Source organism: Conger conger, chromosome 3 (assembly GCF_963514075.1).
Source record: "Conger conger chromosome 3, fConCon1.1, whole genome shotgun sequence".
Taxonomy (NCBI): Eukaryota; Metazoa; Chordata; class Actinopteri; order Anguilliformes; family Congridae; genus Conger; species Conger conger.
The window spans coordinates 24,492,557-24,515,219 of NC_083762.1; the positions used below are offsets into that span (position 1 = coordinate 24,492,557).

At 43.8% G+C, this 22,663-nt stretch overlaps 1 protein-coding gene across 2 annotated transcripts in view; it reads right to left on the bottom strand.

The window, feature by feature from the left end:
• Positions 1-957: 957 nt before the first annotated feature.
• The window catches only part of stag2b (STAG2 cohesin complex component b), a 37,835-nt gene continuing 16,129 nt past the window's right edge, over positions 958-22,663 (bottom strand). Inside the window, exons 2-34 of one of the 2 annotated variants that reach the window (XM_061233749.1) lie at positions 21,245-21,383; positions 20,684-20,762; positions 20,203-20,361; positions 19,126-19,222; positions 18,768-18,844; positions 17,993-18,197; positions 17,556-17,707; positions 16,615-16,688; positions 16,158-16,281; positions 15,954-16,052; positions 15,490-15,569; positions 15,262-15,369; positions 14,107-14,218; positions 13,035-13,152; positions 12,237-12,340; positions 11,841-11,933; positions 11,493-11,582; positions 11,174-11,377; positions 10,897-10,967; positions 10,720-10,807; positions 10,547-10,627; positions 9,776-9,868; positions 9,489-9,663; positions 9,072-9,211; positions 8,881-8,982; positions 8,521-8,669; positions 8,185-8,313; positions 7,656-7,861; positions 6,080-6,332; positions 4,265-4,375; positions 3,832-3,958; positions 3,413-3,490; positions 958-3,017 (exon numbers count right to left, since the gene is read on the bottom strand). In XM_061233749.1, the coding sequence (XP_061089733.1) occupies positions 2,994-3,017; positions 3,413-3,490; positions 3,832-3,958; positions 4,265-4,375; positions 6,080-6,332; positions 7,656-7,861; positions 8,185-8,313; positions 8,521-8,669; positions 8,881-8,982; positions 9,072-9,211; positions 9,489-9,663; positions 9,776-9,868; positions 10,547-10,627; positions 10,720-10,807; positions 10,897-10,967; positions 11,174-11,377; positions 11,493-11,582; positions 11,841-11,933; positions 12,237-12,340; positions 13,035-13,152; positions 14,107-14,218; positions 15,262-15,369; positions 15,490-15,569; positions 15,954-16,052; positions 16,158-16,281; positions 16,615-16,688; positions 17,556-17,707; positions 17,993-18,197; positions 18,768-18,844; positions 19,126-19,222; positions 20,203-20,361; positions 20,684-20,762; positions 21,245-21,288 (3,846 nt within the window). In that variant the 5' untranslated portion in view covers positions 21,289-21,383 and the 3' untranslated portion in view covers positions 958-2,993. Of the gene's footprint in view, positions 3,018-3,412; positions 3,491-3,831; positions 3,959-4,264; positions 4,376-6,079; positions 6,333-7,655; positions 7,862-8,184; positions 8,314-8,520; positions 8,670-8,880; positions 8,983-9,071; positions 9,212-9,488; positions 9,664-9,775; positions 9,869-10,546; positions 10,628-10,719; positions 10,808-10,896; positions 10,968-11,173; positions 11,378-11,492; positions 11,583-11,840; positions 11,934-12,236; positions 12,341-13,034; positions 13,153-14,106; positions 14,219-15,261; positions 15,370-15,489; positions 15,570-15,953; positions 16,053-16,157; positions 16,282-16,614; positions 16,689-17,555; positions 17,708-17,992; positions 18,198-18,767; positions 18,845-19,125; positions 19,223-20,202; positions 20,415-20,683; positions 20,763-21,244; positions 21,384-22,663 lie in introns of those variants that run through there. The other variant, XM_061233750.1, reaches the window with a different exon arrangement.

Consider the following 22,663-nt stretch of genomic DNA (forward strand, 5'->3'; position numbering starts at 1 on the left):
CTCCAGATAAATTCTCAGTAAACAATGGACATTCTATCGACTTATGATGGATGACCCTGGAATAATACTGGACAGAAAGTGAAAGCTTATCATTTGATTGAGTCTTCAGACATGAGTAGGCGAGACCCTGGGAGGACTGCCCATCCTTCATCTTCCTGTTGCGCACACATTCAGCATGTGTCACAGCTGGAATAATGACCCGAATCCTATATGCAGATAACACACATTATATACGTGTGTGTGTGTGTGTGTGTGGTTACCCATTTGCTTTATTAATGCACCGCTTAGAACTATTAAATAATTTTACGGTGTATGTTGCATTATGTCCTTGATGGCATTACCCCTTCCTCTTCACATTCTTTCTGCACCAAACTTTTGGTACCCTCTCCATTTTCCCTTACTAATCCTAGGAACAGGGCAGCACAACTCAGGAGAGAACCATGCATCTGGCATTCCAATGAGATAAAAACACTAGTTCAGCTCTCATTCATGTCTCTCAAAGCACATCAATGAACATACCCTGTGCATCTCTCCGATAATATAATATCTAATCAATCCTGACCAACCAATTTTTGCAGTAGTAATTATGCAATTAGGGATATAAAAAATGTGACTGAGGTCAAAGTTGAGACCACCGCTAGAGCAAATAACACTGATCTCTGTACCCACAACGGTCCTCTCCTCAGCTCATAAGTGTCAGAAAGCAACACTTGGTTATTTCCCCCTGTGGTCCCCTCGGACAGCATCTCCCCAGTTCCTCAAGATCTTCACTAGCTACGTAAGGATTACAAGGTCTTTTGAGTCCAGGCAATTGGCAAGCATCCTTTAATTAGAATAAAAAATGAATGTTTGCTTCACCTGGAAACAGATAAGTCAGTCAGTCAGACTGGCAGAGGGAGTGGTTTACAAGGGCGCTGTAAAAGATATCAGACAAACCTTGCTGCACTTCAGTCACAGTTGAGGAAGGTTTACTTTTATTCAAAAAGTTACTGTCTCCAGACATAAATACAAATCAGAAAAAGTACACTGGACGACAGAAGGTAGAGAAACAAAAGGTTAAGATATATACTGTATATATATATATTTATATATGTGTGTGTGTTTGTGCGTGCACGTGTGTGTATGTACATACATACACAAGCACAAATGTGCACAGTCCTTTCAGCAATTCTGTCAATGCAGTTGGGAGGGACAGAAACACTAGACAGTTATTTTCAAAGCATGATAGAATTTACTTACGTAAATTAATTACGTAAAAAAAAAAAAGGAAACAAAAAACAGACATATGCCGTTTATCTACTTTTTCCTCAATATTACACTCGTCAACTTGTTTTATTTTATTTTTTAGTGGCTGAAACAGCCCAATAATTAAACTTTTAAACATGACTGTTTAATTTACTTATACGGAAGATTTCTGCATGAAAACAAGTTCTGTATTACAAGCATGTTAAGGCTAAGGCATGGAATGATTATAAAGAATATACCTCAATAGACAAAACATTTCATTAAAATGTACATTTTGTACTATAAGTTAATGTTAGACTTAAGCTTTGTCTAGCTGCCCAAGCACTGCAGAGTAATATTAACTTCCCGATAGGAGTTTAAAGATTGGCTGTATCTTACAGGCTTTTATATCAGGATTTGTGAAAGGACATTTTAATATGGGAAAACTTAAAGCTGAATTTCATGTATCCATTTGTGAACCTTATTGAAACTCATTTACACATAGGAAAAAAGATATAGAAACCTGAAGACTTTGCAAAGACAAAGAAAAAAAAAACAATATAAAATACAAATTTAAAAATCTCTCGATGCATGACTACACATGCATTTTTTAAACAGTTTCTTATACATTTCTGGAACCTTGCAACTTTAGGTCGGAATTTGAAAGTAAGAAAAACTAACTGCACAATTATAAAATCAGCACCAATTTATATATAACTTTATTTAAAAGGTAGATACCTATTCCAACACTCTAATAAGCTGTATATCTGTTTTGAGAAAATTATTTTCAGCAAACATACTATACCAGGCTCTGCTTTAATTAGACACAATACAGTGGCACTACAGGAGAGGTTTCCACTGGCTTTCGTAATATTAGTCTCTGAAAAGGACCGGCAAACAGTTCAAATCTTTGGGTAAGCTTTGTGACTACTGCAATGTACCGACATTCTCAGTTTCCTGCACCGTGCTGAGATCTTCAGAGCTACTGGGGATTCCGTGTTTCAGTGATTCAATGCAGAAACTCGCCCAGGGACCACCATGCATCCGGGGCCTGGCTATTTCCTCAGTTACACGATATAGTCAGTGGGGTGGGGTGGGGTGGGGGGAGAGGGCTGGGGGTGGTTGTCAAAAACACAAAAGAAAAAGAACTGGAGACTTTCCTCCATTTTTCACACATCAGATAGATCAGAAGAATAAAATATTTCAATACGCAACTATGATGAGCAATAACCTGTTTATAAATAACTAATTTACACCTAATTACTATTACAAAGGGCTATACATTAAACAAAGTTTTTTTTTTTTAAGTTACAAAAAAAAAAGTTTATCCCCTTTTTATATTTTTATTTCATTTTTTTATTTTTTAGAAAATACCACAATTCCGAAAGATCCCAGGAGTTCATTGTTAATGATGCCTTTGACAATAGATGACATTTATCCTCACTTTTTAAAAACAAAATTTAAATATATGGCTGCAGACAACCCTAGATTCCATAGCTTTCAAAACTGGTCAGCCACTGTGTAACTAAACAGATAAAGCTTACCCAATGATTGCATGTTTTAGTAGATTTTTTTTTTTTTGTACTTTTTTTCTTTTTTCTTTTTAGTTTAAACAAGTCCCCTTGTAGGGCAAGCAATGCTGCCTCAGGTGCACTTTAGTCCATAGAATGTGTGAAATATTCTCCACACAACACACCTGCACAGCATCGAGAGGTTTATTTTAACAACACAAAAAAACATCCTCTTTCCATACACCTTCCAACATTAGCTTAGAACATGGAAACTCCGAGGACCTACAAGAGAGGGAGAGGAAAAAAAGATTGAGAAGTTACCGGTTGCTTTAAACACAGCAAGTACAATGCATTTTGGCTAACCATTTCAGCCTTGGCATTACAATTTTAACATCTCAATTATAAATCTAATGTAATGTACCGAGTTATTTCCTGCATAGTTAACACACCATCCTCATTATTAGAATGAAGACTTTAGATGCAGATTTCTGCACCAGCTTAATCTACTCAAATAGAGTTTAGCGCCACCTGGTGGGGAGTATGCACCAGTAACGTACACACAGGAGAACCCCCAACTCCAGGAATGTGTTTGTGTGTGAGTCTTTTTTGGTTAGGCAGATTTAGAGAAGTTAATTGCTCACAGTAAAGGGAAATTGAGGTTACGGAGGGAAACTTACAGACTCATCCATGATTGAAGCCGGGTCAAAAAAGTCAGGCTTCAGCTCTGATCTCTCTCTGCGATTTTTTGATGGGGGCTGCAAAAAATAATAAAGTATCAGACAGTGAAAATAATTACAAGGACAAATGACGACTATAACCATTTTGACAAACATAAAATAAAAAAAAACGATATACTATAAATTAATAATCACATTGCTGATAAATTCAGACATGTTTTCATTTGGAAGCCAAATTTGTAGCAACACAACTGGATTTGCTTAGGTTGGGTTGAGCTGGTAGACTGACAATACAGGACACTCTTACTCGTTGTCAATGATTTTCCAAAATGTAGAGAGGGGCATGTACAATTTTAACAAAACACAGAAAAAGTCAACCTCAACACCACTCGCGGTGCGTTTAGAATCGCTAATCGTACCAGGTCAATATCCATGGTGTCAAAGTCCATCCCCTCATTGAGGTCTTCGATCCGGCCTTCGGATGACATCATCACATCTTCCACAATTGGCTCCTCGTCATCCTCCATGAGTCCGGTTCCACGGCGGCTGAGAAAAATTCCGGAAACACAAGCGAGCAGTCATCTAAACCGTAACATGCTGGTCTACCTAACATTGTAACAAACCCGAATGAAGGGTAACTCTGGGGCAGGTTTCTGAAAGCCCATCAGCACTTCATATGCATTACCACTTGTTGCATCCATTTGTAATTCTTACAAGGCCGCTTCCTAAACAACTGGTGCGTACAACTAGAAATGTTCCCCCATTTCACTCTTCAGAGAAGAGTCCTGGGTTGGCAATGAATGGGCTCTGGCGATCTTTACACACTGGTGGTGCGGGGAGGTGTGTCCTTACATGGCGTGCTGCAGGTTACTCCTCAGTTTGGCGTAGTTCATAGCCGCTCGCTCCTGCTGCTGCCGCACCTCCTCCTGCTGTCTCTGGGCGAGCATCCAGGTGACCTGGGTACTGAAAGCAGCCGGGAGAGTTACTCATCTGCACTCGTGCCCACGGTTTACAAACACTTCTGCTCCCACCATCTTGTAAGATACCTCATCATGTACTGTAAGAGCTGGGGCTATTGTATTTTGGGTATTGAATGAAAAATTCAAGCTTACTACCTTGCTCAAAGGCAAACACTTTTTACACTCTGGAACAATTTAGAAAAATTAATAACATCAACCAGCTGAGTGAACTCGCAACTAGGGGTGGGATGAATCGCTTACTCTTTGGATATGTTCCCATTTCACCTTTATTTCATCAGAAAGGCTATGCATGTACAACTATGTGTCGGCTCCATTTATTAATTTAATGTATGCAAAAGAGAAAAAAAAAAAGAAAAAAGAAATTCCTGAGTATTTTTCTACTACTCATTTAATAAAGAAAATATATATTTTGAAATGCATGTTTTGATTACAAATATGATTTTTGTTGGTAAGCCATCGTAAAAGCGGGATTATGTCTGGACATTACTTAATTTTCTCAGTGAATAACATTCTTTAGATTTGTATTGTGACACAATAGGCTTCGTATTTTGACTTGACTATGATGGAAAAACTATGGTATTCATATGCATCCTTATGAGCGCATGCATTTTCTATAGAACCACTGCTGCCTGGCCATGATGCATTCTAAAAATAGAATCTTTCCCAGGCTAGAAATAGACTTAGAATCGATCACTTTATGCGATCACTCAATCTCTGAAATGATTATAAATTACCATGCGTACTCACAACTACTGTTGTAATAGTTACGGTAGCTTTATGTAAATATTTACAAGTCGATATCGAATTATTTTCAGCCTCACGCACTGCGTCAGTCGTCAATAGATCGAAATGCAGCCTGCTACAATCTGTAATTTTATACATGAATTTAGCACGTTAGCCTGCCAAGGGACAGGGACAGAGCTAAGGGGGAAAGCTTTCCTAGGCACTGGCAGTGTAGGGGGCCCTGGGAGATGGGGTGAGTATGTGTGGGTGCCGGAACAACTGTTTTTGCACAAATCATTTCTATGTCCGTCCCTGGTTAGGTAACTCTGAAGCTGTTGTTTCAACTCCCAGGTGCGCCATTGCTGTTGTACCCTTGAGCAAGGTACTTAAACTGAAATGCATCAGCATATATCCAGCCATATTAAAATTACTGTAAGTAAAGAAACCGGTCGCTCAGGATAAGCGCCTAATACACGGTAAGAATGTAAAACACTGAAAAACAGCAATGAAGAAATAGCAACAGGAACCCCACGGAGGCTGTCCGTTTAAGTTACAAATGAGCTCAAGTAACAATTACAATACCAGGGGCCAATACAGGTGGTGAAAAGCATTGTATTGGTAAGGTTGATGACAACAAATGCATCATGTGTACATGTTGCAGTTCAATTACCTTTTGGCACCTGCTCCTTATTTATACATGAGAGAAAAGCAATAAGCAGATATCGTCACCACGGTCACTACACAGCTACAGTGATGAATCACAAACTACAGTATAACTGGGGTGGAGATTTTTATGAGACGCAGAGCCTTTACTTTACTTTTCTGCGAATAAACCCTAAGACTTTCATAGACCTAGGATAATAAATCTATGAGACAAGGATAATTTAGCATTATATAGGAGTGTTGTCTGTGTTTCTGGGTTAGTCCTGCACAAATCACACAGGAGTTTCTAGGCAGTACGTACTTGTAGTCCATGGGTGTTTGATGGTGGTGGGACTGGGGGGCCTGGGGGTGTGGGTGCTGCTGCTGGCCCTGGGGCTGCTGAGGCGGTTCGGGGGGCAGGGCGTACACCCCCATGTAGGTCTCCTCTGGCCGTATTCTCTTGGGGTCCCTCATGACGGTGGAGGTGAGGTGCGGCGAGGGCATCATGACCGGGGTCTGCATGGCCTGTTCGCGGTTCATCCACATGCTGTCGCCGCTGCTGCTGCTCTCCTCGGCTGCGGGAGGGAAACGGAGAGGGGTTAGCCAACTCCCATTTCCCTTGGGGAGCCGTTACTCTACGGCCCACTAGTGCTGCCGGCCATTAACTCCGAGTGGGTTTTTTTGGAATGTTTCGTTTTTAATTGAGAACTTCATTGTTTTCAATTATCAGTAGTGATTGTTACATAAGCATTAACGTTGTTATACGTTCTAATCGCATACAGTAGTTCCGAACGCATCGGGAATGAAGGTCATTCAGAACAATGAAATGTCTGGAACTCTGAAGGTGACGTTGAAATACACCAATTTTAAATATTTATTTCAGTTCACTTTATTTTGAGTCATAATAACCCAATGACCTAAGAGAATTGCACTTTTCGGTTACTTAATTTGTGATCAATATGGAGCAGGATAATGCACATTATTTGTTATGAAATATTTATTTTAAGTTCAGCCATAATTTTTTTGAGCCATAATAAGCCAATAACCAATGGTATTTAACAGTATGCTAACTGCCATAAAGGTCAGTGGTGTTACCAGAACATCTGCACTTTTAATTTACTTCACGACTACGGCAGAATAGCCGAATGTGCATTTCTAAACTTCACTTCTGTTTGTGGTGCAGATAGCTGTATTTCCCATAGCCTTAACATGTATCAACCAACAATAGGTTTAATTGTAAACTTGTAAAACAAATCCATACGTTGGCAAAGAAACAAGGCTTTGCATTCTTGTGGATGAACGCTGATGGTAGGCTCAATGAAAGTCAGTCGCCGCTAGGATTGGCTGTAGCCAGCAATGTGATGCAGCCTGTACTGGATTGAAAATCACTGACCTCCTTTCACTTCCATCGAACAATTACCCAGGTCCCTTTTGATGTCAAAAGCGGGGGGCTACTTTCCTCATAGAATACTTTTTAGCAACAGCCGTTAAGCTCATTCCATTCAAATATTTCAGAAATAATGTCAATCGCCAGAAAAAACTGGTAGAGAAGTTTGGTTAGATGTGCCGAGATCCTTGGTTTCGGTCCAACGATTTAAAATCAGCACAACACTGAGGCATGTTCATAAAAGTTCAACAGTCAAATAAGCCACGCAATTGCTGAATCTTCATTCATACTTGTTCTGCAACATCTAGTTTGACGGTTTGATCCAAGTTTCATCAGCCAGGCGTAGCTGTGCTGTGCAAATTAATTTGCATGGAGAAGACACCACCCAACCCAGAAGACATTTTCCAAAATTCTGTTGTAAGAGAAGCCAGGCTGAAGCCGTGAGCGAATACCGCTTTAAAGGCTTAACAAAGCGTCATTGGCCCGAGTATCTGGAAAAGCGAGCCCTCACCTTCCACCAGTTTCCGCTTGGCGGTGGCCGGCTTGGCCTTCTTGCTCCGGACGCTGGAGCCTCGGCTGCTGATGCCGCTCACCACGGACATGGTGTCGTCGTCCCCGCCCGCCTGCAGGGAGTTCCGGTAGGAGATGAGCGGGAGCCAGCAGTCCTCCCTCTGCAGAGCCATCTGGAACGTCATGAACCGCTCCAGGTACATGTGGCTACACAGGGAGAAGGGGAGAGGGGGGAGAGGGAATCTCAGAACACAGCCCTACACAAGCAGCCATGATAAAATCTTTCAAAAGCGCATAAGGCGCAACAATCCTGGGGCTCCAAATGAGATTTACCCCAATACACAATTCCCTATTGTTCCCCTATTGTGAGGGCTAAGTGATGCAAAGTTTCTCCTTGGCTGTTTGTTAGGCGCCTTCTATGCGAAGATAAAACAAGAAATGTTTCTCTGTGAAAAGTCTTCAGGCTTCACAGCGGTTGCGTTCCCTGAAACTAACAGCGCTAGTCAGCATCGCGCATCCAGATGGCTTACACAGTGCGCTTGTCCTGACGCATCAGTTTGGAGGAGAACTCGCTTAAGATGTCCAGGAAGGCCAGGTTAACAGGGGGATGTCCTTCTCCGTGGGGACTGGGCTCCTTGAAGGCAAACTCAATGCCGTCCCTGAAATTGAGAATAAATTGATTCCCAGTCAAGTACAGGGTTTCCAGTCATGGCTACACAGTCTCACACGGCTCAAACCGAGATATAAATGCGGATTCCCTACATTATTTGACCCAGCTTTTGGGGAATACATAGTAAGGCTGAGACAAAGGTGAGAACACTGCTGATATATCTGGTTCAGTGGATATATCTGCTGGAGCGACTTACTTGTGTAACATGGCGATGGCTTCTCGGGTCTTGAGCTGGTCCAGGCCGAACGTGAGCGAGAAACGGCGAGCAAGCTCCTTAATACCGCAGAAGGATGAGGACGAGCGGTCAAAGTTGTACCCGAGATCCGACAGCATCTCATTAAATAGCTGTAAAAAAATGACAAGTGTTTATACATCGAGAAAATAACTACTGCTACTACATGTTCATACGCATTTATTTGCACAAAAAATAATTTTACAACAGACAAATTTTAACAGATTTAACATCACTTTTCACTTCAAACATGAAAAGGTCCACAAAGATTTTCAGCTTGTATTATTACCCAGTTGGTAATAATGGTACAAATGGTACTCTTACCTGCTGCAAACTCAAAATGAGCGTCTTTGCACACTGGATCTTGTCAATCTGCCTCGTTTTGCTCATGGTTTCCTTGATAATGTCTCCATAGTCGTTGTAATACTGTTAGGAGAAAGAAGTTCAAAGTCAACGAAAAACAAATCCACAAATAGTGAGCTGCAAAACCAAATAAAGGTTAAAGGCCCACGTACCCTCATGTATTGCTTAAATATGTCGGCCCCAGTGTTGATCTCCACCACATTGTAAATGATCAGTTTACAGTAGGCTGCTAGTAGGTTTCTCCTCTTGTGCAGAGCTTCGATTTTCCCCGCTTCATCGTCCTGCTGGCCATCTGTTCAAAGACAGGAGGAAGAAAACCGTTAAAATCCCATACAACACTATCACACGTGTACTGTTAGACACAATGTGTCCATCAAACTACTTGGAGTTAACTAATAATCAGGATGCAGACGTTTCGTCTCCCTCTAGTGGCCGGAAGGGGTTACGGCACAAACTAATGAACAAAAACTGTCCGCTGTTTAAAATGAGTGATCACAGGTGAGCACGGTGGCACTTCCAGAAGCGATTTTTGGTCGTAAGTTTTAAGTTACGGGCTCCGCGCGCCTCACCTGCGCTGTTGGAGTCATCGTCCTGGTCGATGAAGACGTGGTCCAGGATGAAGCTCAGCAGCTCTGACTGCAGGGAGGAGTCCGGCGTGTACACCAGTGGCTCCAGCATGTCACGCCCCCCGGAGACAATCTGGTGGCTGAAGATCATCAGCATGTCGCAGAGAATGGTGAATGCCTGCGGAAACCAGGGAGCTAGTCGGTCACAGAGCACGGACACCCATCGCCCAGGCGACCGGCGCCTCATCGGGAGAGACTCGGACAGTGGAGGACCCCGCTCGGATACAGACCTGCTCTTTGACAGTGGTGTTGACATTTGTTAGGTAGCGCTGGCACATCAAACTGAAAGCCCTCATCTGCTTCCTAAGAGTCACCATTTCCTCCTGCAGGGACACAAGGGCGAAACGAGCCGCAGATTAAACGGCGTCCCCCCTCATCACCACACCCACACAGTACCGCTCATTAAAATGTAAAATACTGCTTGTGACTGTTTCCGAAACAAGTTCTCTCGAAGACTATGATTCTTGATCCTGGAGGAACAAGACCAGTTTCCGAACGCATGTCCCAAAGATCTGCAAGCAACTTGCTTTTCCTTCTTTGAAATGCTATTTTTAAATGCGTACTTAAAAAAAGATAAAGAAGTATGAGATGCGACTTGAAGAACATTTGGGAGAAGCTGCCTATTTCTCCAAATGCTGCATATCAACTAACGGCAAAAACAGCAAGTAAAATGTCAACGCAAGTACAAATCGTGGACACCTGTAACATTAAAGGTTAGACGAGAGATTTGGAGGTGATGGTTTGGGGAAAGACTGAGGTGGCCATGCAATTATGTCAACCACACAAGTGTGTTCCAACTACACATAGCACAAACCTACATAGTTAGGGCCACAGTCATTTCACAAGTAAATTGCCACACCAATGGAAGTTGTCACTGAAACCCGTCACACAGTACGGCCGTTTACAGGTATAGGCCAGTCTCAGTGAGCAGTGTAAAAACAGGAGGGCTTGTGAACACAGAGAGATCACGGAGCAGCTCCGTTTGTTTGAGGAGCATGCACCTTTTTGGAGTTGCCCTCCGAGACCTTGGCCAGGTGCCAGAGTATGACGTAATGGGCGCACTGCAGAGCGTGGATGACAATCTGGAAAGAGAGAGAGAAGGCGTCAGGACGCGCTGGCGGTCTCCAAACCGCGTCCCGCGGGGGGTGGGGAGAGGGGGCGATGTGCCGCTCACCTGTTCGGGCATGTCCCCGTTCTCGATGCCCGTGTTCAGTAACTTATAGTTGCTGGTGAACAGGTCCCATTTGGAGAGGTCGTGCGCGCTAGGAGAGAGGGGACAAAACGTGGTCACACGACACCAACCGTTTGAGGTTTGAAGGAATCAGTGGAAAAATCGGTCACTCCATCTTACTTGTGGAAAGCGGTGATCCTCTTGAGTGTGGAGAGGACCTGGTACGCATCGTCTTCATCTGGCTCCTCGCCCTGAAAACCACACCGGTCAACATTGAGCGCAACCATCTTATTCGTCCACTGCATAACCCTCCTGGACCTCAACAGAACCACTGTCACACGGACACCCAACAACCTCCAACAATTCTATTCTGAAGCACACAGCTCCAAGTCCATTCAGCCCAATGCACACATCACAAGCAGCTCCATGAACTCATGTACAGACTCTTAACACACACCTCCTGCAGGAAGTCTTCAAGCAGCCTGTGGAACTTGTCCACCAGCTCGTCCAGCAGCTGACTGCGGGCGATGTCCACCCTGTTGAAGATGGTGAACTCCTCGTTGCAGAGCGAGTGGTAGGTCTTGGAGCAGGCCTCCAGCACGTCTGTATCGGTGTGTTTCTCCACAATCTCCTTGATTTGCCGTAACAAAGACTCCAGGTGCTGCAGGGGAACACGAGACCGCGGCGTTCGTACGTAATCCAATAAAGATCTTTAAAAGGCCAGCACAGCAGGCGAGGTCACGGGTGGGGGGCAGTGTGGCATCGTCCGTGCTCACCTTCTCTAATCTCCCTGTGGTGTAGATTTCTAGGTCAAAATACTGCGGAAGGTGCAGAAGATTGGTCACCTTCTCAGCATCGACCGAGTACTGGAGAGAAAAAAAGAAGAGGTGTACACATTTTAGAACAGAACTAACTAGTTTGGAAAACTGACACAAGATTAAGGATTAAAATAGCACTCCCAATGATAGCAGTTCTCACCATTCAAGAATTGTATGGCAGTAGTATCAACAGACAGACTAGCATGCAAACTGTAAACTCGGGAAGGAACAAAGTGCTACATGCTGGGAGCGCTATCCACATCTTTCAGTTCCACAGCTCTAAAGGGGAAGGAGGGAAACGCATACCTTGGCTAGCAGGGGAGGCAAAGCCACGGAGAAGAGCTCAGTTATCCGAGTCCGGTCATCCAGCTGGGTTTTTTTTTCCTTCGCCGTCAAAACCTGAGGACAATAACACAGATAGCAAACAAAGCGTCATGCAGGCGCTCATAACCGGAGCGAGCAGTTTATCAACCCAGCCACGGCATTACCCGTTATCTATGACGGGAACAGCCCAAGAATAATGATAGGCACACAAGTCAGAATTAAATGAAGGCTTTCTCAAGCTGAAAAAAAGCATCAAATGGAAATATGACAGTTCATAGCCAAACAAAGATTTAAGGCATTTATGGGAACGGCGGTGTCTATGGAAACAGCGAAGACAGCAGCGGCCCAGAGTGCAGTGCTGTGAGGGCGGAGTCTCACCCGCTTGCCGGTCCCTCTGCCCACAGGGGGGTGGCACTCTGCCGCTTGGCGGACAGTGCACAGCATGATCTCGATCAGGGCCGTCTCCTGCCGGTCCGAGAGCGCTGAACACAGGGAGGAGAAGCTTCAGGCAAATGTGGGAGATAGCTTGCAAATGTCACCCGCTACACAGCCACAAAAACCTGTCCACATGGACCACATGGTGGCGCTAGAACATGCCATTTTACATTTGGCCTCTACCTCATGAACTGTAAGGCGTAGAAACCGATTACTTGAATCCAACGCATGGACAATTTCCGCCATTTTGGATTTTTCGCAATTTTTAAAAAACTTATTTTTTTATACTCCTACACCTTCTCAAGATTTCTGGGGATTTTGGGACATCCTGAACAGCGATTTTACCACAATATTAATGCTCTATAGCGCCACCTGCAGGTAAGGCACATTTTGCACATTTTTGGCCAACTCCTCCGTTGGCCTCGATTAAAATAATAATTTTGACTCCTCAACTACTTTGTACGTTCCAAGTTTAAAGCGTCATGCGTCTTGTGTGATTCATAACATACTGACAAACGATACAAGACTGTGCAGCTGTGCACCATTTTCTCAACGCTGCTTGGACCCCATTAATTGCTGCTTGCGGCTATATTTGTTATTACGAGTGAGACTGAACCGAAAGATCACTGACCGACGCATATCAACAAACTGAAATTCATCTCGACACAGAGGTTAGGATATGAAATGGAGGTTGCTGTGCGTGACTGGGTGAATCGGTGTGGATGATGACCGGCCCATTACCTTCCTCCCCGGGCATCGGCTCGTCCAGCAGCAGGCTGATCATGCACTCCCAGTCCTTCAGCAGCTCCGACGCGCACTCCCACATACTGTCCACCAGGTAGGCCGCGTGCTCGTGGAGCTGCAGGGGGCAAAGGGCAAGTTAGCACAGAAAACTTAATCAATTCTCCTACAGGCAAAACGGCATGCTAACGCAGAAATAAATCTGTACACTCATCAACATTCCTGTAGCAAGAAAAGAATGTTAGCACAGCATTGCTGCAAACTGTAAACTCATCAGGGCACCTACAAGCAGGACGGCACATTAGTGCAGCATTACTGCAATTTGTGAACGCATAAACATTGCTGCAGGAAGAACAGCATGCTTGCAACCTGTAAATTCATCAACACACCTGCAAGCAGAAGTGTGTTTATGCAGCTTATTGCAATCTGTAAACTGAACAACTCCCCTCCAAGGGGAACAGGAACAGCCCATCAGTGCAGCATTACACTCTTAAAATCTCAAGCAGACAAGCTGAACAGCACATTAGCACAGCATCACAGTCACACACCTCTATCCTCAGCCTCAGGCCTTCAGTTACTCCATGCTAATATGACACACTTTTCTCCATACAAGCCCTTCAGTATTACTCAAAGAAGCTAGAGAATAAAATAGTTAAAATAGGCACATGCCTTCATTCAATATGTAGCAATGGTTTTAACTATTAGAAATGATGGTATAAAGTTCAACCTGTGACCCCCTGAACTTATACTTATACAAAACAAACAAACTTAATCAAAACAAACAAGCACTGATAATCGGCAAAAGTGTAAACGTAACCGTGATGAACTTGCTACAATGGGGCCCAGCCTGGTTTGTTGAGTCTCTTGGCTGATCTGTTCTCAGCCAGCTACGGCCAGAACCCACACCTGAATCCCTTGACAAACTGAAAGAGCCATCCTGAAGGCACTGGCACTACATAGTTATGATACAGAACAAGCCGAGCGATGATCGCAGGCGTCATAAGAGTAGTCTCGTGAGTGCATGGAATATGCATTTAGACGTAACTGTTGAAAGTAAAGCCATTAGCCATACCTCGCTCTCCAGAAAGAAGAAGACTGTAGTTTTGATCAGGTTGGCGTTGGGGCTCTGCCTGCCTCTCCTTTTGGGCATCCCATCCTCTTCAGGGTCACGCTGACTGAAGAGTCTGGGGAAGAGGAACCGCAACGCAACCGTAAAACACTGGTCAACCCTGCCGCACTGAACGCGCTGACCTCAACGCTGCAGAGGGCACACAGATCTGAGTTCAGAGTTACACGCCATAATTTGCAAAGACTCCTTTTTTTGAATAATTTACAGTTTCTTTATATGTTTCTTATAAAAACTTTGTATGCCGCGCTGCATTTCATTCGATTTAATCAGTTAAATTAAGAATGATAAAAAGTGCTTTAGAAAATTGCACACCTGGAGAGAAAGAAAATGAGCCCAAACTGATCTTTCTATGAGGGGTACGCAAGGTAACTGTAAACTGCCAAATTCAATCTAGAAAGCAGTTAAGACAGATATCCAGATAAGCGAACCTGTTCACAGTGGTGTTCTCAGAATGCAAATCTTAGTATGAAAAATACACCTTCTGGTCGACGTTATGGAAAACACGTTTTACTGCATTCCTGTACCAAGGCCTAGCTCAACTGCACTCCTCATTTACAGTATTCGCTCTGCAAAGGAATTCCTCTTGAAAAGTCAAACCAGTGGCGATTAGTCAAAATACCTGACACCGCCCCTACTCACTCAAACACAATCTGGCAACCTGCCCTTACATTTCAAGCAGCCAGGCGTATAACCCGCACTAATTGGGGAGGGGGAAAGAAAAGAAGTTGCACTTTGATCTTTGCCGTGACTGTATTCGGACCCCATCCTCGTGTCTGAAAATTAAATCCATTTCGTTCTCAGCGGGGAGATCCGTGGGGTGGTTCTGCACAGCCCAGTGCACTTTCTCGGAAAAGAATAATGCCTTAAACAGCCTCCAGTGAGCATGCTCCCCGAGTTTCCTCTGAGGAATCGCTTTTCCCTCAGTCTCCATCTCCGCCTCCCTATCTTTATCTAACTTCACGAAAGCGGTCTCTGTTCTGGGAGGAAGATGAGGAAACCTAGGGATTAGGAATCTAACATTACTCATTTAAGATTGCCTGAAGCCAAATACACCTTCTGACTGCTTGAGGGAGAATAAATGTCAAATGTGCAACTCACTTTTTATAGAGGAACTCCCCTGCCGCCACAGCTACTGGCCGGTGTGCGGAGTACACAAGGTGGTAGACACTCTCGCAGTCTTCCGCTGTGAGAACTTCATCGCTGCTACTGTAGGACAGAAAGCACAATGGCGCAAACTCAGCATACGATCGCAGAAGGTGCCGCAACGGAAACTTTGTTTCCCTGACCTAGATTTTACGCAGGTTGTCGGGAGCCACGGCTACTTACTGTAATACCAGGGTAAGAAGTTTTATTGCTTGAACTGCGACATCGTATTCCTTGTCCAGTGTCATTGAGACGATGCGGTCCTGTATAGGTGAGAAAAACCTTCACTCACAACACTCAATTCAAACTTCAGGCAACATGAAACCACTCAGAACGCAGTCACATTAAATGCAACTATATCCACTCTTAAAAAGGACCACTACTAAATTAGGCAGAGGAAGAACCTTAATGAATACAGAGCAGACTTATTAAGCCAACCGAGAGATGATTACACTGCTACATAGCAAACATGAATATCAGTGTAGGCTAAAGCGTGCAATGTTAACAGAGATAACTGCTTTTAATTTCAGCCCTGACCCTGATTACACTGTTGTGAATAGAGGCAGTTGGGAGAGTTTTATTTGAGTGATGCCTCAACAAAGGAGGAAAGGAGGTGAAAGGAGGTGAAAGGAGGCGGGGCGGCTCACCTTGAAGCGGCTGGTGAAGAGCTCCAGCTTGGTGTTGAGCTCGCGGTTGTAGTACAGGCCTTGGAGCGCAGTGAGACACTTGAGCCTCACCTCACCTTGCTGTAAACAGAGTGAGAGAGAGAGACCACAGGTTACAGCTACGGCTTCAGCGCAGCGGACACGTTCACGACCAGACGCCGCAGGAGGGGCTGAAGGATGACTCGCCTTGTCGTGCATGGTCCACCCCACGTACTTCAGGTAGCTGTCATTGAGGAAGGCGTCGCTGTACATTTTCATCCACACCCCAATCTCCTCGATGCAGATCGCCCGGATTTCTGCGATCGCGTCGCTGGGGAGGAGACGCATTCTCAACGGGTTTTGCAAAAAACTAATGCTAGCGCAAAAGACTGACGCAAAAGTCACACTGCCATTATAATGGACAAAGTACCTCAGAACAACCATTTATAAAAGTTCTCAAGTTTCATTTTTCTCCATTTATATACTAGAAATTATGAGATGCCATCCCATAGAACAGACTATTGAATACACACATAGGCCAGGGAATTGCACAGAACTCTTTGGTCAAGTAAACTCCATCTAAGTTCGGAGATTATAATATGTAAACTAGTACAATTAAGCACAGTGGGAGGGGAGAAAAGACCTTGCTGGTGCCAACACATACCGATATCTATGAACGAAAACGCCTTTGAATATTGCATTCATCATGTTTTCAATTTCATCCTGGTTTTCTTGAAGCTGAAAGGAAAAACAGATGGTATGTCTGTAAATAATGCCAGATAAACTCCGCCCCCACCTCTCTGCCATTTACACATGCTACACCTTCCAGTACGTTCACATAACTCAATTCATACAGGGCAGGCTACTCTGGTTTTGTCATTCACAGAAATACTTAATTGGATTTACAGAGTAAGAAAAAAGAAAATAATCAAAAGATCATTGTCACCAACAGCTTAGAAAGATTGCGGGCCTTGCTTTCGCGATAAAGACCGTGCACGCCACCATCCTCCTTTTCATAATTAAGCCAGCCAGCAGATGGTATCCCAGCAGGCAGTGTGGTTATGTAACTCCATGTTAATTAACACTGCCAGCGAAACACAGATACCACTACGAGGAGCCCTGGCGCATCGATAAGCACACACCAACACAAAAACAAACCCGGACAGCAGAATCAGTGACGCGCTAGCAGGTGATCAGTTGGAAACACTGGCTCAGTGGCGGAACGGGTTTTATATTTCACGCAGTGGCTTTGGGCGAGAAGGTCATAGTTTTATACTTCAAAGGAAGGGGCCACTCCTTGCCTGAACCTTTGATTCAAACTTTTGGTGTTGAATTAAGGTCATCTTCCTTTCAAAACATGAAAGTGTGTTGCTGATTGTAAATGCATTTAAACGGCCAGCTGAGATACTGGCATACTCAAACAACATGTAGTGGTGTGTGGTGAGAAGGCAGCTGTGCATGTGTGGGTGTGTGTGTGCATTAGGCATTAAGTGGGAGTGGGCGGGTGTGCGTGTTAGGCAGGGTGTGTGCATGCGCGTATTTGTGTGGGGGAGGGTGTGTGTGTTTGTGTGTGTACATAGGAGCAGGATAGATGAAGGGTCTCACCTCTTTGCGTTTCTGCAGTAGCAGTTCCAGGCGGTCATTGGCTCTCTTGCCGATGATCTTGTTCCTCTCGGTCTCGTACTGACGCTGAGTATTATCCATGTTGATGCTTAGGTTCAGCGCAACATTCACCAAAGCGGTCATGAGCTTCATCGCTGGATGGGCACACACACAAACGCAAACAAACACACACACCAAGTTAACACACCAAGTTAACATTTTAAACCGCACTTAAACTCACAATAAATTACGCATTCAATCCCGAACCCTTTCGCATTAATATTTAAGGATTTTCAAAGGTTTTAAGTGGATTGATTTTCCAAAATTCTAAATTAAAATATTGATGATAAGATGAGTAAGAATGGCTGAAGCGCTGAATAAACATCCAAAAACACGGAATGGGCCGGTCAGAGCAGCGCTGTGGGCGGGACGGGGCTAACCTGCCAGGGTGCTGGTGTGCCGGAAGGCTCGGACCTGGGAGTCGGACAGCCCCGTGAGCAGCGAGATGACCGTGTCCATCATATACTCGTCGTAGATGATGCTGTACTGGCACTGCCGCACCAGGACCCCGATGAACTCGCAGAAACTCGACTTGAACTTCTTCCACTGAGGTCCGGCTATGGTCAGGGGGTAGTCTCCGCTGTCCTGGGAGACGAAGGGGGGGGGGGTTAGCTGCGTTATTTTACACCGCCGGCCGCTTCACAGAACTCCATTAAAAAAAAAAGAAAACGGGATGCTTAATTGCGATGGGACGACTGCGACCGGGGGAATCCGAGGTGCGTTTGTACGAGGGATGCAATTATCATCGATCAATATCCCGTGCATCGGATATACAGACAGTGGGCAGAAAGGTCCAATTAATTCAACAGGGAAGCATAGCCCGGAGCAGTAGAGGATAAATCAAGTGCAAGCACTAAGCTCGGACAGCACTAATGAGGCTACCGCAATCAAATAACTGCGACAATGGATCAAAATGTTGACCGAAACGCTTTCCAGCTATTGCGAAATAACTCGTCGTGATCAATCACGAACATTACAACGCTTCGACGTTTAGTTCATACGCAACATCTCTTCAGGCTTCCAAAAGACTTGGAGAGGAATGAACTTTTGTCCCTGACAGCCTACAGCAGTATGCAGTGCAATTCGAGTAAATCATGTTATCAAACACAACTACAGATCGTGTTGCAGCCAGCAGTTGGTGGTTTCGAAGGGTACCTCGTCAAACTCCTCGGTCATCTTGCGGATGATTTCAGAGTTTTGCATGTGTCTGAACATTTCGCCGCTGACCACCCCTATAATATAGATAAAAAAATAGGAGAGAAGACAACTCAAAAAAATTACAATTACAACAGCAATTATAACAGTAACAAGAACAAAAACAACAGCAATAGTTTTGATAGTTTACATAACTATAATGATCCATAGAACAATAACCACAATTGTATACTTTTGTATACAATTGTAATCTTATAACCACAATAAACAAAACTACCTGGAGAACTGTTCCAAAGCAACCTCATTACTTCCCTCTAAACTCCAGGCTGAACAAGGCCAGGTGAGCTAAATTCCTTACCTTTACAACCTGAACACTGGATGAAGAAGTTGATTAAGTCCAGGAGTGCGATGTCACGGTCATGCTTGTAGGACTCAATCCAGTCATCAACAACAGTCTGTGGACATAGAATCGCCCATACAAATTCTAAAAAACATTAAAAAACATCTCCACAGGGGAACAGACAAATTGCTTGGAATTTGCGTACATGCATCATTTTTCATCAAATTGCAAGGACATTGATCATTTATAATGGGGATAAAGGCTCAACTGTAACACTACATACATGGAAAAGGCCATTTAACAACAGTGTTGGCAAATTCCCATTAAAATTGCATTATTTCGAGGAGCTTAAAATAACGTAGAATTGAATTGCTACAAATTCCTGAGGAGTTAGAATCTTTATTTAAATACTTCTTGAGATAAGATATTTTGAAAATCTTTTTTATTTATTTCTGCAGACATAGTTGTGAATGCTTCTGGCAGGGAAATACCAAAGGCTTTTTGGAGTGGAATAAATGTACAATCCAACTGTCCAGCTTGGACTCCAGTGTCCTGATAGTGAATGCCTTTGAGTGAGCCAGCAAGAATGATGGATAGATGCAGTTTTTCCTCTGTAACATTTAGCCAATTTTCTATGGTCCTCAAAGGACAGCAGGGTATTTGACTGATTTCCATGACTTTTATCCAAAATAGAGAGACCAAGATCTTACCAGAATTGTGGGAAACCTGTGCAAGCCAAACACTAAACTCAGTGTCCGGACACCTGAGAGTGCAGAAACCGAGACCACGGAGCTAGGAAACCCAGTCCACGGAGCTAGGAAACCCAGTCCACGGAGCTAGGAAACCCAGACCACGGAGCTAGGAAACCCAGACCACGGAGCCAGGAAACCCAGACCACGGAGCCAGGAAACCCAGACCTCGGAGCTAGGAAACCCAGACCTCGGAGCTAGGAAACCCAGACCTCGGAGCTAGGAAACCCAGACCTCGGAGCTAGGAAACCCAGACCTCGGACCTAGGAAACCGAGACCTTGGAGAGCTGAAACCGAGTGAGCCAGAGAAAGGATGCAGAGACCCAAGGACTCAGGCGACACCAACCTGCATGGCGCTCTTGCCAAGCTTCACCACCTCGAACAGCATCATGTTCTCCATGCCATTCTCCTGGTGGTGCCCGTTAATCCGACCAAGTCCTCCAGCCTTCCCCGAGGCTGCCCCCTTCCCCTTCTCGCCAGCAGCCTTCTTCCCCTTCTTGACGGTCTGCAGCACAGAAAGGAGGTGTGGAGTCAGCCCATGGTCACCATAGGGGCGGCCTGTAGCATAGTGGTTAAGGTAAATGGCTGGGACACACAAGGTCGGTGGTTCTAATCCCGGTGTAGTCACAATAAGATCCTCACAGCCGTTGGGCCCTTGAGCAAGGCCCTTAACCCTGCATTGCTCCAGGGGAGGATTGTCTCCTGCTAAGTCTAATCAACTGTACGTCGCTCTGGATAAGAACGTCTGCCAAATGCCAATAATGTAATGTAATGTCACCGGGTATGACTCCAAACAGAGAGGGTTAGTGATGAAAACAGGTCCTTACCTTCCCTTTCCCCCCGGTCGAATTCCTGCCATCCGGATCATCGAAGTCCGTGTCAGAGGAGAAGTGCGTGTCAGTTTCCCTGTGAAAAATGCAATGATTACCATGGATACAAGGATAGTAATTGGGGAAACTAAAAAGTACCAAGCAGGTCTCAAACTATGTACATGTGGAATGTGCATTTATTCAGTTCACATAGCTCATGCTTCTATTTCTATGAAGAAAGTATATGATAAAACGGTGAAACATTTCACAAAAAGGTAAGCCGGACAAGAACATGTATTGCGTAATAAGGTAGTAAAACACAAGTAAGGTAGTAAAACTCAAAGGCTGAGCAACCATTTACTCATTTTTTACCATAATTTGTACTAAATTGCAGCCATGTATTTCCTTTTGAGAAATTCTATAAATAATAACTGGGAAAATATGTAAATATTAACAGAGTTTATGTAGGTTTATATCTGCTTTGAAATTCTCACCTGGTGTGAGCAAGGTGAAAGACTATTTTTAGACCTACGAAAATGTTGGTTTGTACGGTGTTGATTGGCAAAAATAAATTCTTACTGAGGATAGTGGAACTCTGCTTGTAATTCTGGTGCTGCTATCATTTCTTTAACATCTTCTGGACCACCTCAACTTAGTAAGGACTTCTACTCCTCATAAACCACAACAGACGACTGAGATGGCGCCCCAGGCGAGAGACCTGAAACACAAAAGAAAGCACAAACTGAGTCACATGAGGCTAAAAGTGGGGCCAATATCAGCTTTTAGAGTCTTCACATAGCAATAATAAACACACCTAATTGGTTCAGTTCTCTGAAATTAATAAATAATGCAAAAATGTAAAAATAAATAATAGAAATTAAACCTGGAACCCAGTCAAATTTAAACACTCAAAAAAGGAAATAAAATAAAAATAAACATTCTCACTACAGATCAGAGGGATTTAAAGCAATTCCCAATTCAGAGGCATTAGGACTTGCATTTTGTGCAAATTAAGTACTTATATATAAAGTCATTTTATCCAGCAATTGCACATGCATAAGTTTCACAACGAGTGTGGTGTGTGTCTGTGTGCACAGTGATGTACTGGTCACACGCTACACATTTCCTCAATGCTACCGATTTTATTTTTTATTCAAAGTGGTTAACTTATTCCAACGAGTCTGATTTTACCAAATGAGTGCACATGTGGCAAAAATGAAACCTTCTGCTCACTATCCACATAGGCTCCTGCCTCACACCGTTCTCTCCATTTATGCCAGTGTTATATTGCCACTGTAAAAACAATGTGCACTGACAGCACCCCGCTTAATCTCCCTGTATCTGAATGGACATCACAACAGCAACAAGCTTCAGAGAAACCAAGGTAGAGAATCAAAGCCTGCAAGCGCTGCCACTTAAGTACTAGTCAGGTTATGGCCACTAGGGGAGCAATATTGTTCTCCTTTTGAGCCATGGTGCCTTGCTATCATTCTTTGCTGTTAATCCACACAGCATCCTAGACTGTGGCAACAACCTGATTCAGGAGATTTTTTTTCTTAAAGCAACAGGTGTTAAATTCTCTGTGCCTGCAGATTAAGTTTTGGAGTCCTTTTCCAGAGTCGAGATGACATTTTGACAAGACTGCACATTGCTCTACACATGTGTATATCTGTGTATATAAATAGAAAATCATATGAATGTACATTACAATTATAAATACATATTTATTTATTATGAAATAAAAATCTAATCTTTATGGGATGGGGGAAGCCATCTTAGAATAGGCAAATAGTCTAAAACTTGTTCTCTTGTCATCAAAGCACACATTAATTACTGGAACAACCACTCTGCTTCATGGCAGTTACGATACCACTCTCTTGTTTTAATGGCAAAATAGAGGTTGAGTGGTCCCATCCCAACCATAAGATGTGTAATTGTGACAGCTCTCTGCATTACCGTTGGTCTCAGAGACAGCCTGAGGCACACATACCCAAACTG